The sequence below is a fragment of the Panthera tigris genome, chromosome D1 (assembly GCF_018350195.1).
Source record: "Panthera tigris isolate Pti1 chromosome D1, P.tigris_Pti1_mat1.1, whole genome shotgun sequence".
Lineage (NCBI taxonomy): Eukaryota > Metazoa > Chordata > Mammalia > Carnivora > Felidae > Panthera > Panthera tigris.
The window spans coordinates 55,334,659-55,352,801 of NC_056669.1; the positions used below are offsets into that span (position 1 = coordinate 55,334,659).

Genomic DNA, 18,143 nt, shown 5'->3' on the forward strand with positions numbered 1-18,143 from the left:
ACAAAAATACTTGGACACATAAGTTCACAGCAACCTTATGCATAACAGCCAAAGGGGGGAAACAATTTAAATGTCCATCAACTAGTGACTAGCAAATAAAATGTTGTTTATCCATACAGTGGAATAGTATTCAGGCATAAAAAGAACGAAGTACTGATGCATGACCCAACATGGATGAGCCTTGAAAACATTATGCTACGTGAAAGAAGCCAGACATGAAAAGCCATATATTATATGATTCCATTTATTGAAATTTCTAGAACAGGCAAATCCATAGAGACAGAAAGTAGTTTAGTGGTTGCCAGGGGCTGGAGATAGGAGGGAATGGGGAGTGATCGGTAATAGATATGGGATTTCTTTGGGGGGTGATGCAAATGTTCTAAAATCGGATAGTGGTGATGGTCACACGATTTTGTGAATATACTAAAAACTGCAGAATTGTATACTTAAAAAGGGTGAATTTCATTGTACGTGAATTATATATTTAAAAAAAATTTTTAATGTTTATTTATTTTTGAAAGAGAGAGAGACAGAATGTGAGTGGGGGCAGGGGGCAGAGAGAGAGGGAGACACAGAATCCAAAGCAGACTCCAGGCTCCAAGCTGTCAGCATAGAGCTGGATGTTGGGCTCGAATTCACAAACTGTGAGATCATGACCGAAGCTGAAGTCAGACGCTCAACCGACTGACCCACCCGGGAGCCCCACGTGAATTATATTTTGATAAAACGAAGGGACTAAAGAAAGGTAGGCAAAGAAATTAATACCCAGGCTTGTAAATATAAATAATACCGGCTGTTAAATCATCTAATGGGGAGGGGAGGGTGGTTAAAATAAATTGGAACCAAAATACTAAAAACCAAATTACTGGAAGATGGAGGGGGTGGAGATTGGAAATAAAGAATTCTAAGGATCCTGAAATCTTCACAACGAGCTAGAGATAGTGACTGACTTAACAACGTTATTTCAAGTGTGCACATTAATAATGGAAGAACTCCCACTGAAAGAACAGAATTAGAATGTATAACTTCCAAACCATTAGTGAGAATAAAAAGGAAGTAGAGAAAACACCTAAATCAAAGACATCAGGATAAAAGAATAAAGCAAACATGTGGCAAACCAACAAAACAATGGAAAAAATCGCCGATATATCATCCTAATAAGAAATATAAACATGACTGAGACAAGACAAAGATTCTCAGATTCGATTTTTAAAAATCCAGCTGTACGTTGATTACAAGAACACATTCACAAGGTAATGAACCAGAAATTTTAAAATGCTGGGGGAAAATATACTGAGTCAACACTAATGAAATAATGCAATCATAATAGATTTTAAGGCAAAAAGCATTGTTAGAGATACGGTCATATGCTTTAGTGACAAAAGGGACAGTTCATCAGGAAGATATAATGACCTAGAACCTCTCTGTACCAACGGAAAAAAACACTGCCTCCAGATAAGATTATGCGGAGACAAGGACAAATCCACATAGATTCTAACACATCTTCCTCAGTAGCTGATTAAGTTGATGAAATATTTGTAAGGCTGTAGGAGATTTGAAGACCACAACAGTCAAGCTTTTTCTTTTCATCTTTCTACACACACACACTCCCAGGCCTCGAAAGTTCCTCCTCCCTGTAGCTGCGGAGTCCACTGCCAAAATTTGTGGATTCTCACAGTACAGTGGGTTGGTTCTGTGCCAATCCCCTTTCATCCTATAGCTAGTTCTTGGCTCAGACTGTAGTTGCCTCTTGCCTGAACCACTATAATTGTCTCCTAATTGACCCCCCTGTATTTTTGGAGGATCGCCCAAATGACATGTGGCTCAGTAGTTTCATTTTGATGCTATATATTTTATCTTTGGATTAGGCCAGACTAAAGGTATTATGATATTTCAGTCACAGTGGAAGTACTTTTACTAAACTGAGTTCTAGTGTGAAGTTATTGGTTATTTGGAGGGATGGTAAAGACAGAAGCCTAGGAAACTCCCTCTGGCTGGTATATTATTCCAGGTACATACAGTTCTCTCTCTATGAGGAATCTTGTGGGGGAAATATTCTGAAATCTATGCTTCTGTCCAACCAATTTCTATATATTTTATGGACACCAAATCATGCAACTGATATTTCCACTTTGCTAGGGTCACTAGGAAACTCAGTCAAATTGGTAGGCCACTTTTTTTTAATGTTTTTTAAAATTTATTCTTGCGAGAGAGAGAACACGAGCCGGGGAGTGGCAGAGAGAGAGAGACACAGAATCTGAAGCGGGCTTCAGGCTCTGACCTGTCAGCATAGAGCCCCATGCGGGGCTTGAACTCACCAACCGTGAGATCATGACCTGAGCTGACGTCAGATGCTTAACTGACAGAGCCACCCAGGCGCCCCCGCAGGCCACTTTTAACAGGTATATAAATAACTAATATTTATTGAATACTTGCTGTGAAGCAAGCACTGCTCCAAATGCTTTACATGTTTTAATCTATTTAACCCCCATCTCATTCCAATGAAATATGACCACTGAGTCTTCAGCATGCATGTGAGGAAAATACCTGAGACCAGAGAGAGAACTATCCCAAAGAACTAGAAGGAACGATTCCCAAAGATCACCCAGGCTCAGTTCCTGTTCCAACATTCAGAGTAGCAGGCATGTTTCACAAGGCATCAGGTTCATTACAATAGTGGGGCAAAATTAGCCCTAGACTAATATTGCTCTGGTTCCTTCTAACAAGGTTTAAAAGTAATACCCAAAAGTTATTTCCAGAATTGCAAAATCCTTCGATTGAAACTGACCAAGATAAGTAGAATGGGTAGATAAGAACATTAAAACAGTTACAACTGAAGTCCGTGTGTTCAAGAAACTAGAGAAAAGACTAAGCTGTTAATTAGAGGCATAGAAGATACAAAAAAGATCCAAATCATAGTAGCAACAAACACTCAGTGCCCATATCTTGGTTTCTAAATACCATTCTCCCAGAAAAGAAACAAGCATCTTTTAGAGAAATGTTTTGATTGATGATCTAGAACAGGGAAAATACAAGATGATTCTGGAGCACACTGTAGTACTAGAAAGTAAGAAAGTGTTTAAAAACAAAGGAATGGGAGCATGTCAGAGAGACACAGAAGTCAACCTGAAAGAGCATCCAATGGCCAAAACTGGAACAATTTGAGCAACAAAATAAATAACATCGCGTTGGATTATAATGCAAAATATCAAACAAATATACATGAGATATAAATAAATATATATCTGACTGAATAAACAAATTGGGGAGAAAGATAATTATTTCACACAGAACTCCAAATAATATATGCAGATACTCCCCTTTCGCAAGAGGTGGAACTTAATCACTCCCCTTCCCTGAGTGTGGGTTGAAATGGGTGATTTGCTTCCAAAGAACAGAGTATGGAAAGGGAAAAACAGTATCTTCACTGAAGGAAAATCTATCAAAACTACCTACTCAAGTGATTAAAGTGAATGTCACCAAGGAGGTCATGTGGCTCTCACGTGCCCTCTAATTTGGTGTAGTAACAAGAACACTTTACCTCCTATTCTTTCTCAAAATCCATAACCCAAGTCTAATCGTGAGAAAAACATCAGACAAACCCAAATTAAGGGATGTTATGTAAAATACATGACCAGTGCTCTGTCACTGGGGACTGGACCAGTGCTCTTTAAAACATTCAAGGTCATAAAAAACAAGATAAGATTGAGAAACCATCATGGGTCAGAAGAGACTAATGAGACATAACAACTAAATGAGATTGTTCCTGGAACAGAATAAAAGACATTAATGGAAAAGCTGTTGAAATCTGGATAAAATGTGGGGTTTTGTTAATCGTCATGCAACAACATTGGTATCTTAGTTTGGGGATAAGTGCACCCCAGTGATGTAAGATAACAACATTGGGAGAAACTAAAACTGGATGAAGGGCATTTGGGAATACTCTGTGCCATCTCCGCAAATTTTACATAAATCTAAAATTATTCCAAAATAAAAAAAAATTAAAAAACCAAGTCAAATTTCTTGAGATGGAAACTGCCATATTTGAGATGAATACGCAAAATGAGATTAAAATAGAGTGGATGTTTCCGAAGAAAGCATTAGTGAATTTGGGGACACAGCAATAAATACTAGAAGGAGGAGACAAAAAGGAAAAAATTGAACAGAATCAGTGAGCTGTGGGACAACTTCAAGTAGCCTACTATTCATGTGATTGGAGTTCCTAAAGGAGAGAGGGGCAGAAAAATATTTGAAGAAATAATGTCCATAAATTTTCCAAATTTGATGAAAAGTTTAGGCCCACAAATCCAAGAAGCTCAGTGAACCCTAAGCACAAGGACATGAATAAAACCCCCCAAAACAAAAACCAACTATACCAGGGCATATAAAATCAAATCGCTAAAGTCAGTAATAAAGAAAAGATGTTAAGAACAGCAAAAGAGGAAACAGTACATATGCAAGAACAAAGATAAGAATTACAGCAGACTCTTCCTCAGAAATAATGCAAGCCTAAAGACAGTAGAGCAAAATATTCAAGGTACAGAAAAAAAATGTCAACTTATAATTTGAAAATATCTTTCTATAACAGATGTGACAATGGGAAAAGAAAAGTCTTTTCAATAAAAGAAGCCTTTTCAATAAGCACAGGAATAACTTGAGTCCACATGCGAAAGAATGAAGTTGGGACACTTACCTCACACCATATACAAACACAAACTCAAAATGGATCAAAAACCTAAATATAATAGCTAAACTATAAAGCTCTTGGGAAAAAACATAGGGATAAATCTTCATGACTTTTGATTTGGCAACGGTTTCTTAGCACAAAGCAACCAAAATATAAGTCAATAAATAAACTGGACTTCCTCAAAATGAAAACTTTTCTGTATCAAAGGACACTATCAAGAAAGTTAAAAGACAATCCATAGAATGGCAGAAAATATTTGCAAATCATATATCAAATGAAGGTCTAGTATCCAGAATATATAAAGAACTCTTCCAAGTCAACAATAAAAAGACAACCCAAATAAAAAGTGGGCAAAAAGGCTTGTGTAAGAGACATTTCTCCAAAGATACACATATGGCCAGAAATCACACCAAAAGATGCTTGACATCATTAGTTTTTAGTTTTTAGGGGAAAAACAATGAGATTCCACTTCACATTCACTAGGATGGATATACATATATCATATCCATCCTAGTGAATATCCATCACTATATATGTGTATACATGTATATGTACATGTATACATATATACATGTATATATGTGTATATATATATATATATATATATATATATATATATATATCTCCCACTATATATATATATATATCTCCCACTATATATATAAAGGGAATCCACTATATATCCACTATACATATAAAGGGAAAATAATAGGTGTTGGCAAAAATGTGGAGAAATTGGAACCCTCACTTCATACACTGCTGGTGAGAATGTAAAATGGGCAATCACAGCGGAAACAGTCTGGCGGTTCCTCAATAAGTTAAGCATCGAAATACCATATGACCAAGCAATTCCATTCCTAAGTATATACCCAGGAGAATTAAAAATGGGTGTTCAGGGGCGCCTGGGTGGCTCAGTTGGGTAAGCGTCTGACTTTTGATCTTGGCTCAGGTCATGATCTCACAGTTTGTGAGATCGAGCCCCACATCTGGCTCTGCGCTGACAGCATGGAGCCTGCTTGGGATTTTTCTGTCCCTCTCTGCCCCTCCCCTGCTCGCACTCTCTCTCAAAATAAATACACATTCCAAAAAATTTTTTAAAAATAGGTGTTACAAAACTTGTACACACACATTCATAGTACCACTATTACTATTCATAATAGTCAAAAGATAGCAACACAAAAGTATATCAATGGATGAATGGATAAACAAAATATGGCATATCAATACAATAGAATATTATTCAGCCATAAAAAGGAATGAAGTACTGATACATGCTACAATATGGATGAATCTTGAAAACATTATGCTAAGTGAAGAAGCCAGGCACAAAAGGCCACATATTGCATGACTACTTTTATATGAAAATTTCAGAATAAGCAAATCCATTGAGACAGAAAGTTGATTAGTGGTTACCAGGGACTCCGGGTTGGGGGGGAGGAATGGGGAGTGTCTGCTTAATGGATACAAGATTTCCTTTTGGAGTGATGAAAGCCTTCTGGAACTAGATAGTGGTAGTGATTGCACAACACCATAAATATTCTAAATGTCACTGAAACGTACATTTTAAAAGGTCAAACTGGTGAATTTGTTATGTGAACTTCGTCCCAATAAAAAAAGCAACTACCATTGAAGTCTATTCTTTTATTCACCTAGCAAACAATTGTTGAACAATGCCAGGCAAGCTTTAATCTGGATGCGGGGAATACGGAGACTAATTAAATGTGGTTTGGCTTTTGGGGAGCCAAAGCCGGTAAGGTAAGGGAGGAAAAACATTCTGCAAACAATTCAGGTCAATTAAGTGTTAAAGTTTCCTTGACCTAAGAATGTGTACATACACAGGGTGGTGGCTGCTTTCCCATTGCAGAGAACAGCAAGGATAAGGTTAAGGCTTGAGTTGCTGAGTAGGAGTTTGCTGGGTGGATGGCGGGGGGGGGGGGGGGGGGGGGGGAGGCGCGGGGATTCCAGGCAGAGGGCGGGATCTGTGGAAGCTCAAAAAGCTGGGGTCCAAAAGCCTCCGGTTTTCAGTACACTTTAAACCATACAGCACGTGTGCGGGCAGTGTGGAGGATGGACTTCAGGATAGTGAGGTGACAGGTTGGTAACCGCCTTCATCTGGTTGCAGTAGGTGATGCCAAGAAATGTTAGGGGAATGACATGGACCTCACTGAATGTGAGGGTCCAAGAAAGTAGGACTCCAAGATCGGGCCGCTTGGTGGGTGGTGAATCCCGCAGGTCCCTAAAGTTGGTCTGCAAGACTTTCTGTTCTCAGAGCACATCAAACCAGATTCACACCCCTCTCCCCCATCGTATATATCCTACTTTTTTAATGATTTTTTTTTTTTGCATTTTAAACCTACTTCCCTTTTCCTTAGGCTTCCTCTGTTTTCCTGTTCGAAATATGCGTTACTATGGAAATGTCATGGCACAGTATAGTGGCATTTACAAGTGAAGTGTAAAGAATTTTCAGAACATCTCGAAACGCACCAAGTCTATGGTTTAGGAATATAAACCCTAATGATGTGAGAGCATTCACGCCTTCAGACACTGTGTCATAAATATAAACACACCCGGAAATTCGAGACGGCAGAGAGGAGATAGCTGAGAACTTTATTAGGATTTACGTGTCCAGATTTTAAAAACGTGTATGAGAAATATTAAAAACATAAAACCCAACACACTACTTGAAAAGGACATCTGGAAAAAATGAATGACAGAATGCCAGCATTTACTTGTGAATACACACCTCTGGTAGAAGGACCAGAGGGCCTGGACACCCCAAGGAAACTTGGAAAAACCTTTGTCCTACTTCTGTGCTATAAATATGTTCCTTAAAAATTGCATATAAATCAACGGTTGGTAAATCATATATGTATCAAACATAAGGTTGACTGCTGTTTTAAAGATACCTTCACAATGTACACATCAGTAAAGGCAATTATTACCAATGGAGTAATGGAAAAAAACTCACTGCACTGAGTGAAATTCAAGGTCCTTCATTATTATCCTGGCTCTGCCACCAGCTGGATGTGTGATTCAAGAAAATCACTCAACCTCCGTGGGCCAATTTCCTCATCGAATCTGATTTGTGGTTAAATGGATTCCTCATCGAATTCCTCATCGAATCTGAGTTGTGATTCTGAATTTTCTCTTAGTAGGTTCCTAGAGCAAGGTATAGGGGTACTGGCCTCCAGCCTAACATCTAGTTTCTTCTGAGAGACAATACCTCACACTGAATCCTGGGGATGGTATAGCCAGCAGGCCACTTACCACTGTTCTGTGTATTTTGTCTCTCTGTACCCCACTTTCTCATTCCTACAATCACCCTGTGTATGATCATCCTAACTTTTTGCCCCAAATTCTGTGTAAAAGCTTGTTCCTTACAGTCGTCCTCTGGAAAAGACTGACAGTTGAAGGTGGGAGCCCATTCTCAGTGGTCTCTCCACCTCTGGCCCTGCCTCCATGCCACGAGGCCGGGCACAGCCTCAGGGCAAGGGCTGTACCCTCTGTGTCTACCACAGGCCCAGACCTGAAGAGGAAATTCAGTAAATGAATGGATGTTTCTGGAGGAGGAAGATGAGCCAGGGAAATGGGTCTGGTGAAGTACCTGAACCCCTAGGGGTGAACTTTTGGCTGCTATTTTCCAACATTCCTTGAACCTTCCAAAATTTCCACAATGGGGCAGAAATATAAACATACCATAAGCATTAAACCCGCCTTTTCCTGGCTTTTTGTCAATGCCCTGGTATCCCATAAATAACGCAAACTTTGCCTGGCTCACCAGTACTGGGAATAGGGCATAGGGCACACACCTTTAACAGAAACAGCCATTGTGGTCTGTGCATCTGTTTTACTTAAACAGCAATGACACCCCCGCATTTGTCTTTGTGGACCTAACACCTGCCATCTAGCCCGAGGCAAAGACCCCTGCCAACTGGCTTCAGAAAAGGCCATTTATCAACAGTGTTTAGGCACCACCTTGATTAATCTGCCATACAGGAAGTACAAAACAAAACTGTAGGAATTATTTGTCTTCTTAAGCAAAAACAGGTTTAGGCCTTATTAACTGGCAAGAGCTAGAAGGCAGAGTCAGGATTTTTGCCGATTACTACCATGTTGTAGAGTAATTCAAGAGCCATTAGGAAGACTAAAGAAGCAAAGGAAGAGGTGCCTGGGTGGCTCAGTTGGTTGAGTGTCTGACTCTTGATTTCGGCTCAGGTCATGATCTCAGGGTCATGGGGTCAAGCCAAGTCGAGCCCACCACCCCCGCTCTGGTGCTGAGCCTGCTTAAGATTCTTCTCTCTCTCCCTCTACCCCTCTCCCTTGCTTGCACTCTCTTTCTTTTTAAAAACAAAAGCAAACAAAAAACTAAACAAACAAACAAAAAAAGGAAATCACTATCTACTTAGTACTACATGCCAAGTCTTGTGTTGGGCATCACCTACGTTATTTAATGTATGCTTCACATCTAATCATCACTATCTAACATGCTATATTCTTGCTTTTAAATGTATGCTCAGAAGGAGGAACATTCTTTTGTCTCATTTATTGCTATATCTTTAGAGTCTAGGACAGTGTCAAATACACATAAGCAGTCAATAAATATTTGTTGAATGAACAAAACAAACAAGTCCATGAGATAAGTGTTATTATTCTCCTTTTACAGATGAGTAAACTAGAGTGCTCCAAGGGTGCAAATGAATTGCCCAAAGTCACGTGGTCTATTAAGGAGCCAGAACTAACACCCATGTTTCACTCTTCTTTCTTTTTTTTTTTTTTTTTTAATTTTTTTTTTCAACGTTTTTTATTTATTTTTTGGGACAGAGAGAGACAGAGCATGAACGGGGGAGGGAGACAGAGAGGGAGACACAGAATCAGAAACAGGCTCCAGGCTCCGAGCCATCAGCCCAGAGCCTGACGCGGGGCTCGAACTCACGGACCACAAGATCGTGACCTGGCTGAAGTCGGACGCTTAACCGACTGCGCCACCCAGGCGCCCCACTCTTCTGTTCTTTCTACAGACCAACACTTACACTTCAATATTAAAGAACTCTCTCAGCTTGGCAAATCCATAATTTATATGCCTATAGAAGATTTACGTACTAAACTGAAAGTTTGAAATTTTACTGAGAAGATGTTTGGCATTTTAATGATAAACGTTTTGCTACAGCAACAATGGAGGACACACTTTCCCAACATAACAGTCGCATTTATGTATAGGCATTAGCTACATCATTTCTCACTTTAAAATCCTGTAACACGATTACTCTGAAGACATAGATAAAAAGCACAGCAATTCCAGATCCCACCAAAATAACATTTGCAAACTTTAGTTTTGTAAGTTACAACATTACGATGACTCATGATATGCTGTGGGATTCCCAGTTTGGAATACCAAATATTTCCATGTGCGTCCAGGTTGCTTGAGCATCCCAGTATGGGAGGAGGCAGGCTTGGCACATCAATAGGCATTTCTATCCTAAAAAAATGATATGGAAGGCTCAAGGATTCTTCAGAGAATCAACTGCAATAAAATCCATCTTGAGAATATTCACTTTGTATGAGAGAATGCGAGAATGAGGTTAATTTTGCTCAGGAGAGTATTCCATATCCTTTCCCATTGTCAGAACATACCTGATCCATTCGTGCTTTTACTTACCTAGGATTACATAACATGGTACCTTCTCATACCACTTTGCCTTTTTTGTAGGGATCCTGGTCACCTGCCTTTCCTCTCGGGCAGGCCCTTTTCCCTTCTGTCCCACTCTTGCTACCCGCAATGCAATGGCATACAGCCTCCGTATCCACCCAGACAGTTCATTATTCATGGACCAAACTAGCGGTTTGGCCTTCACTGTCTTCCATCGCCACCTTTTGGTGCTACTGTCTTATTCTGATAAAAGTAATAACATTTGGACAAATGTTGTTTAAAAGAGAAGAAATGGAAAATTAAAAAAAAAAAATACTTATAACCCAACCACACAGAGTTGGCATGCCCGTTCTGGTCATTTAAAAGACTGAGCCTGGGTGGCTCAGTCAGTTAAGTGACTGGCTTCAACTCAGGTCATGATCTCACTGTTTGTGGGTTCGAGCCCTGAACTGGGGCTCCGTGCTGACAGTGCAGAGCCTGCTGGGGATTCTCTTTCTCTCTCCCTCTTTCTCTGCCACTCCCCGACTTGTGCTTTCTCTCTCTCTCTCTCTCTCTCTCTCTCAAAATAAATAAACTTAAAAAAAAGAGAGACAATTTTGGATTTATATATACTATTTTGTATAACACCCTTTTCACTTAATATAAGCATTTCGCCATGGTGTTTTAACTGTTCATAAACGTTAATTATAATGACTGCATAATAGTCTATTGTATGGTCATACTGTAATTTATTTAACCAATTTTCTACTGTTGGACTTCTGGGTTGTTAAGCATAAATTCTGCCCACATTTTAGACTATTTCTTTAGGACAGAGTCCCAGAAGTGGAATTAGAGGATCAGGAGATATAAACATTTTTAAAGCTCCTGATAGATACTGCCAAATTGCTTTTCAGAAAGCTGTTGCCAATTTACACTTCCAACACTGCCAGCGTGTTTTCCTACCAATACAGATCTGTCTAAAGGATAATAAAATCTAAGTGGAACATACAGTCCTCAAATTATTCACGCAGTTGGAGAGGCTTCACGACCGCAGCACAGAGACTTACAGCAAAGGTCATACCTATTTTCAGGTATGCAATTAACAATAAGTTAGTGTGGGGACATGGAAGAGAAGTTCTACCCGGGTGAAGAGTAATATAATTAGATTTTAGACTGTCAGATCTAAGGCCCGTGTCTGTTTTCTCCATTGCTGCACCTCGGCACACAGGACAGTGCCTGGGACATATAGTCGCTTGACAAAAATTTTTGGAATTAACACAGAACCTGCTTTCAGATGCAACTATTCAGCAGCTGTAGTATTTCGTCACTCCAGGATTCAAGAAAAACTTGACTTGCTGGATTAAATACCTTTGTAAACATCTGTTCAATCCTGAGATTCTATCTCAATTTTGGGAAACCAGTTTAAATAAAGGTGACACAATACGGCTCTCTTTGGGGGAAAAGCAAGTAAAACAAGGGTACACCCTTGGCCCCAGCGTGCGCTGAATCGTGAGTGTTGTCGCTTCCACAGTAGTCACTTTCATAGGTAAGAACATAAACTCATTCAAATGCTGCCCATGGTCAAGGCAATTTTGGAATCACCTTCAGCTCCTTGTTATCACTGGTTGCAACTTGGAACCATGTGCAGCATCGCCAAAATTGTTTCTGAGATACGAAAAGGGCATAATATAGGTAGTAGTTTGTGTAATATCACTTTTAGTCAAAAACAGCATAGAACTTATTTTGTGAAACAGAATGTGGTTACGATAAACAGTCCATCATTCAGTTGTAGTTCACTCTCCTGGCATCATAAAGATTCCCTTCAATATTCTACAGTCTCCGTGCAGTAAGTGGTCAGACACTGGTGGGTCAATATGGCGTTAACATTATCGATGGAAGAGGATCAGTCATCTGTCATTTTATATACACACTTTACATACACTGGACCAGGGGCAGGCAAACTATGGTCCATGGGCCAAGCCTGGCCCATCATCTGCTTTTCTGTGGTGTATAAGCTAAGAAGTCTAAAAATGGTTTTTTACATTTTTAAATGGTTGAACAAAATCAAAATAGTATTTTGTAACATGTGAAATTCAAATTACAGTATCCATAAAGTTTTATTAGGACACGGCTATGTTCACCTACTTCCGTATTAGCTATATCTGCTTTTGCAATAAAATGCTGAGCAGTTACAACACAGACTGGATGGCCCACAAATCCTAAGACATTTCCTTTACAGAAAAAGTTTTTGTTGACCCCTTTACGAGATCCAAGGGTTGTTGGAAGTATCGAAGTTCCCCACTATAGCTTTTTTATTTCTAGATATTAATACTGGAGAAGGGTGATGCAACCGGTAAGTGTTTGCAAGGATCTGATATGGCAGACTGGAGAAGAGAAATACACGAGGGTTGCCTTGGATAGTGTGTAAAGCCTGGTAAGATCTGAGAGGTCTGATCTAACCAAGAAGCAGTTGGAGAACACAGGGTTACATATACAGTTCCAGGAGCAAAGGAACCTCTTGCTAATTGAGCCACGTGAGACCCTGGTGAGACCCAATCCCAAGGACCTAGAGGTGAAGTGGTCTGCAAATAGCAGGCTGGCTGAGCAGTGCATGTGATGTAGAGACAGTTCCCCAAGGGTATCGCCGTCCTTTACTAGATGGCCTCAAGTCATTTGGCACCCACATTTATCAAGGCATGTTCACTGGCAAATCTGAATTCTAAGAAATGGATTTGAAAGGAAGTCTCTGGAAAGCAGGCGCCAGGTACACATTCTTCCTAAATAATAACATTTCATTGAGGATTCAGAACCAGGGGCAGAATTCAGAAGATTGCAGAACTATCCACATGTTTTTTAAAATCAAAGATTGGTGAATATTTAATTCTTTCTGGGTTTTTTTTTTTTTTTTTCCATTACCAGTGGGACAGGTGGAAGTAAAATAGTGTGGTGTGAGGGGTAGAGGAAGAATTAGATAAAATCACTGATGGGATGATCTGCCCTGGAAGGTGTCTATTCTCGTGGACTTCTAGTTGTGGAATGTAACATTCCATGTGGATTTTGAACCAGAATGCGGATGGGGACAGAGATCAGCCTGAAAGCCAAAGAGATTCATTAAATGACTGTGTTGAGCTTGAGAATTACAGTCAAGGTTTGCAGATGGCCAGCTCTCCTCCTGATGTCCTACAGAGAGCCAGGCTTCATCTTCTATGTTTCCACGGAGCTTACCCAGAGAGGATGGGATTTGGATCTTCTATTTCTGAAAAACTTTCCTGACTCCTGAGCACCAGAGGTAACCAAATTTCCTCTTTAAGAAACCTGTTAACACTGGTTGGCTCTGGGGAGCAGAACCACTGGTGGCTAAGGGTGGGAGGGAGCTTTCTCTTCCTCCCTGTATGTCTCTTAGATAACACAAAAATAAGAACACATACCTCCATGTTGTCCCACCCTGCTTCTTGAGGATAGGAAAGCAACCTGGGGCCACTTTCCCCACTCAAGACTTCAGAGCTGAAGTGAAGAGCTGGAAGAGGGATCTAAAAATTAAGAGTTGTAATGGAAAATCTTGACCAGAAGGGGGAGAGGTGTGATCCTGAACCAGAAAACAAAGCACCAGTGTAGCAGAGGAGAGAGAGCAAACTGGTAGAAAATAGACAGAGGTGTATAAGAAAAGCCAAGGACAAGAGCCTGGGGCACGATGTTGGGTAGATTCTTGAGACTACAGGATTAGCTCAAGAAGCCTGGGTGGGAAGGTGCAGTTCAGGGTTAAAATTTGTGTCGGCAATAAAACCAATTTGGTGGGTTTTTTTTTTTTGTGTCGGCAATAAAACCAATTTGGTGGGTGGGCACATAAGGGATACTGTTTTATGAGAACTCTCCCGTCTGGGGATACTCTAGATCATGGTCTGGCCTCAGGTTTAGCAACTCTGAGCAGCCATGTATAGATGGTTTGCTGTGGATGAGTGTTAGGGCAGAAATTTTACTTCCCCAAATCTGAGCTGTCTTAGGGTCTATTATCATTTCATTGAATATTTTCCGGGAAGCCTCGCAAATGGGCAATGGGCCCCAGTAGTACCGTAGATCGACCTGACTAGTACTCAGCACAAGAGCTAAAGTAAAACATTAAGTCCTTTTCCTTATAGCTACTTGTAACAATTTGAATTCACACTCTTGATTACCTGCTTCCAGTAGCTGTGTCCAAACCCTGTCTGGGCCACCACTGCTTGTGGTACCCTATGCTCCAGCATGGTCTTGGTCCAGCATCTTTGGAAGGCTCACGCCAGCCCTGTTTACAGGACAGGAATGAGTCCAGAAATAAGTTCTCTCAGGTTGGAGATGTTGCCTAGAGATACTGTTGTAGGATCCTGGCCCTGGCCGAGGAGCATCCAATTCTCCAATAATTACCACTGAACCTAGCAAGGATTAATGAGGTTCAGCCCCAAAGTTGCAACAGCCAGGTACGGGGCCTTTGTTCCAGAAGTGCAGTGTTCCTGGTGGCAAGTGCTTGTGGGGAACCCAGAACCTCTTCTGATGTGGAAGACGTCAGATGACGTCCTGAAACAGAAAGTCTACAAATCGCTAAGTAGGTAGAAGTCTATGAGCTGTTGTTTGGTTTAAGATTTTTCTTGCACAAGATCTTTTATTTGTTGCATAAGGTGTAGGTTTAAGGGTGCCTCAAAACTGACAGGTGTTAGTTGGGAATATGCCATTTTTTGAAGGGGACAGAGATAGTGAAAGAACTAAAAATAACTGTGTTGAATAATTAAGTGCCGGGCTTCTCTCAACCAATATGGTTTACTAATCTACTAGTTCAATAATAGGAGCTTTGCATGTGAAAACCCTTGGGTAAAACAGACATTGGCTATTCCTGTGAAATGCTGTTTTTAACCATCTTCCACTGCATCTCCATCAGGCATTTCTGAGATGTCTCCAGTCTATGTGGTATTACTTGGAATCCACTTGGGAAAAGTTCCACTGCATAAATCCTGGCAGAGAGGCAGAAAGAGATAAAGGAGTTCGAACTTGCAGAGAATGCTTTTTTTTTTTTGGCGTTGGAGGGGGGGGTCTGATGGAAAAATTAGATAATCAAATAAGTGAATTATTATAAACCTAGCCACAGACTCAGGGGATGCAATTTATAAAATAATGGCATAGTTGGGGCAGAGGAAGGGAAGCAAATTATCCCCAATTGTTCATCTTCTGCAACACTATTATCTTCCTCCAGACTTTGCTATTTCAGCCAAGAGTGCCATCATTTTCACACTGATGCAGGTTTGAAGCCTCATGCTGTTTCACCTGCTTGGGAAGCTTCCGCTAATTTCCTAGCCTCCTGTCTCACCCTTCCTTATGGATCCAGTTCAGGAATCATCTCATCTGGAAGTCCACCCACCTTGTGGTGACCGTGTTTTATAATTTCACACTTTCAATGCCCAGGAGTGTTTTTAAAACTGCACGTGCTCAAAAAACACCCGACAGTGTTGGTATTAGTTATAGCTGTGTGGGAATCAGCACATGAGCAGCAGACGCCCTTAATTCAAGGTCTAGAGTATCCTCTTGTCTTCCTCCTCACACATCACAGCCTGGGCCTGAGTCTCCTCACTTATATTTTCTAGGACCAAATCCTCCTTTTCCAGCAGAGGAGTTACCCAAACGAATGGGGGTGCGAAGCATGGGACTAATGAAACAAATCCAGCTCTTCTGTGAGAGACAGGTCTGTGAGATTAGTATGGGTGGCCAACCTCTCAATACTGAGGGGTTCCTACTGAGTCATTTGGGCTGGATATGCCCTTAGCATTGCTCACTAGGTCGGCGTGCCACAGCCTTCTGTACCGTACCTCAGGTCCTGCCTGGGAAGCAGGCTGGAACTGTAGGCCTTCTTTTGGGGTTCTCCCAGAAGAATATGCCTTCCTGAGGACAGAAAGACTCCAGGGGGTCCTGTTCCCACCTTTCAATGGTATGAACCCCTGAGGCAGGATGTTGAGAACACGGGAACAGGATAGCCACAAGCTAAGGTCTGGGCAGCAAGGAGATCCAAACTTGTTAAGCAAAAGAATTCAAGAACAAACAAGTACCAGCAGTCAACAGCCAGAAGTTCTTCAAAACTGGAGGATGGCCCAGCAGTCCAGCAAGAGTAACTGGGAGGGCTGTGACATGGGGGAAGGAATGGTAAAGACTGAAAATGGAGGGGCAGCAAAGGAAGGTGCCCAACTGTGAGGCAGCTTTCTACCTCAGGCTCGGCCACCTCACATTCCTTTCACCATGGTGTGAACCAGTCCTGAGCTGCTCTGGTGGGAAGGCTTGTTGATGATGAAGCATGCAGAAGCTGGCTGGCAGGGAAGTGGTTCTGGGGATGAGATACAGGCAGAGGTATCTCCCCGCCAGCTTCACACTGGAGATGAGTCCATGTTTCAGAACTTGTTATCTTTTTCCTTACACACGAGCTATTTTTCCTAGTTTCCCTTGAAAGATCAGACCGAAAGTCAAGTTTCCCAGGCTGAGGTTCATCCTTCAAAATACCTGAGAGGACTTTTGCAGAAACTTTTCTCATATTCAAGTTTTCTTTCAGAATGAGTCTAACAGTTTCTTTATCTAAATTTAACTCTTCGGCCATCATCCTCACTGTCAACCGCCTGTTTGAACAAACCAAGTCCTTGACCTTCTGAATATTTTCATCCGTCCGGTGGGTGACTGGACGGCCACTTCGGGCGTCATCTCGAACGTCTTCCCGCCCTTCTTTAAACCTTTTGTGCCAGTCGAAAACTCTGGCCCTGGACATGACTTCATCCCCATAAGCTTCTTTTAAAAGGTGGTGGGTCTCACTTGCAGACTTGTTCAATTTGACGCAAAATTTGATACTAATCCTTTGTTCTAGATAGCGGTCACTCATTCTGGCACTTAACACAGGAACGTTAAGACCACGACTGTAAGGGAAGACAGAGAAACCAATCTCTATAGGGCTGCAAGTGGAATCATGTCGCTATTAATGCTCCTCCAGAAGCCTCACCAGGGAGGAGTAATTGCTTTTCTGAGTTTTTGCCCCTCAGCTTCCGGGTCGAGGCTGGGGAGGCCTGTCCTGAGAAGCTAACCTGGCCCGAGGGCCAAAGAGAAGCTGTAAAGCTGGGGAAAATGAAATCTACACGTCTCCGTCCAACTTGTGCACGTAGATCTGCCAAGAGTGTGCCAGTCAGCAAGGTCTTCCCGATTCTGCGGCCCTTAAGAGTGTATGGCGATTTCTGCAATAGAGGCCTAAGTGGTGGCAACGGAAGCAAGCAAGGAGAGATGCACCGGCGATACGACGTGCAAGCTCGCCCCAGATCTGCAAAAACCCGCGCAAGCCAAACCTACCGAAAGTGCCGGGGGCTCGCCTGCTCTAGAGTCCCGGGAGACACGCCCGCATGCGCATTACTCTCTCCTCGCGGGGTAGGTTGTGCGCAGGCGCACTGCGGCAGTCCGCGCCAGGCCTCGCCTCCGCCCCGCCACACCCCGGCCGGCGCGCTTCTTTGCGCGTGCCCGCCTGCGGAGAAGTCGGCGGAAAGGAGGGGGCGGGGGAGGAAGGCTGAGAGAAGAGAGGGCACCCCCGGGCGCCAGGGTGCATTGTGGGAAGGAGGCGGCAGCGTCCCGGGCGGGCGGGAGGTGCACCAGCGGCAGCGGCGGCGGCGGCGGTAAATCCTCCCGGCCGCTCACAGCACTGTGGAGCCGCGTCCCCAGCCCGGCCTCGGACCGCGGCGCCCCTCCTGCCCCTCGCGGCTTCTCGCCCGCCGCCCCTCCCCCCGGCGCGCCGGCCTTGCCGAGCCGGCCGGCCGGCCTGGCTCCCCTCCCCGGCCCCGACGGGCGGGC

General features: G+C 42.3%; 1 protein-coding gene across 2 annotated transcripts in view; it reads right to left on the bottom strand.

The window, feature by feature from the left end:
- The window catches only part of GVQW3 (GVQW motif containing 3), a 30,249-nt gene extending 12,538 nt beyond the window's left edge, over nucleotides 1–17,711 (bottom strand). The window contains exons 1-2 of one of the 2 annotated variants that reach the window (XM_007078932.3): nucleotides 14,486–17,711; nucleotides 9,641–10,163 (exon numbers count right to left, since the gene is read on the bottom strand). In XM_007078932.3, coding sequence (XP_007078994.1) covers nucleotides 16,561–17,193 — 633 coding nt within the window. In that variant the 5' untranslated portion in view covers nucleotides 17,194–17,711 and the 3' untranslated portion in view covers nucleotides 9,641–10,163; nucleotides 14,486–16,560. Of the gene's footprint in view, nucleotides 1–9,640; nucleotides 10,164–14,485 lie in introns of those variants that run through there. The other variant, XM_042958959.1, reaches the window with a different exon arrangement.
- Nucleotides 17,712–18,143: the final 432 nt, after the last annotated feature.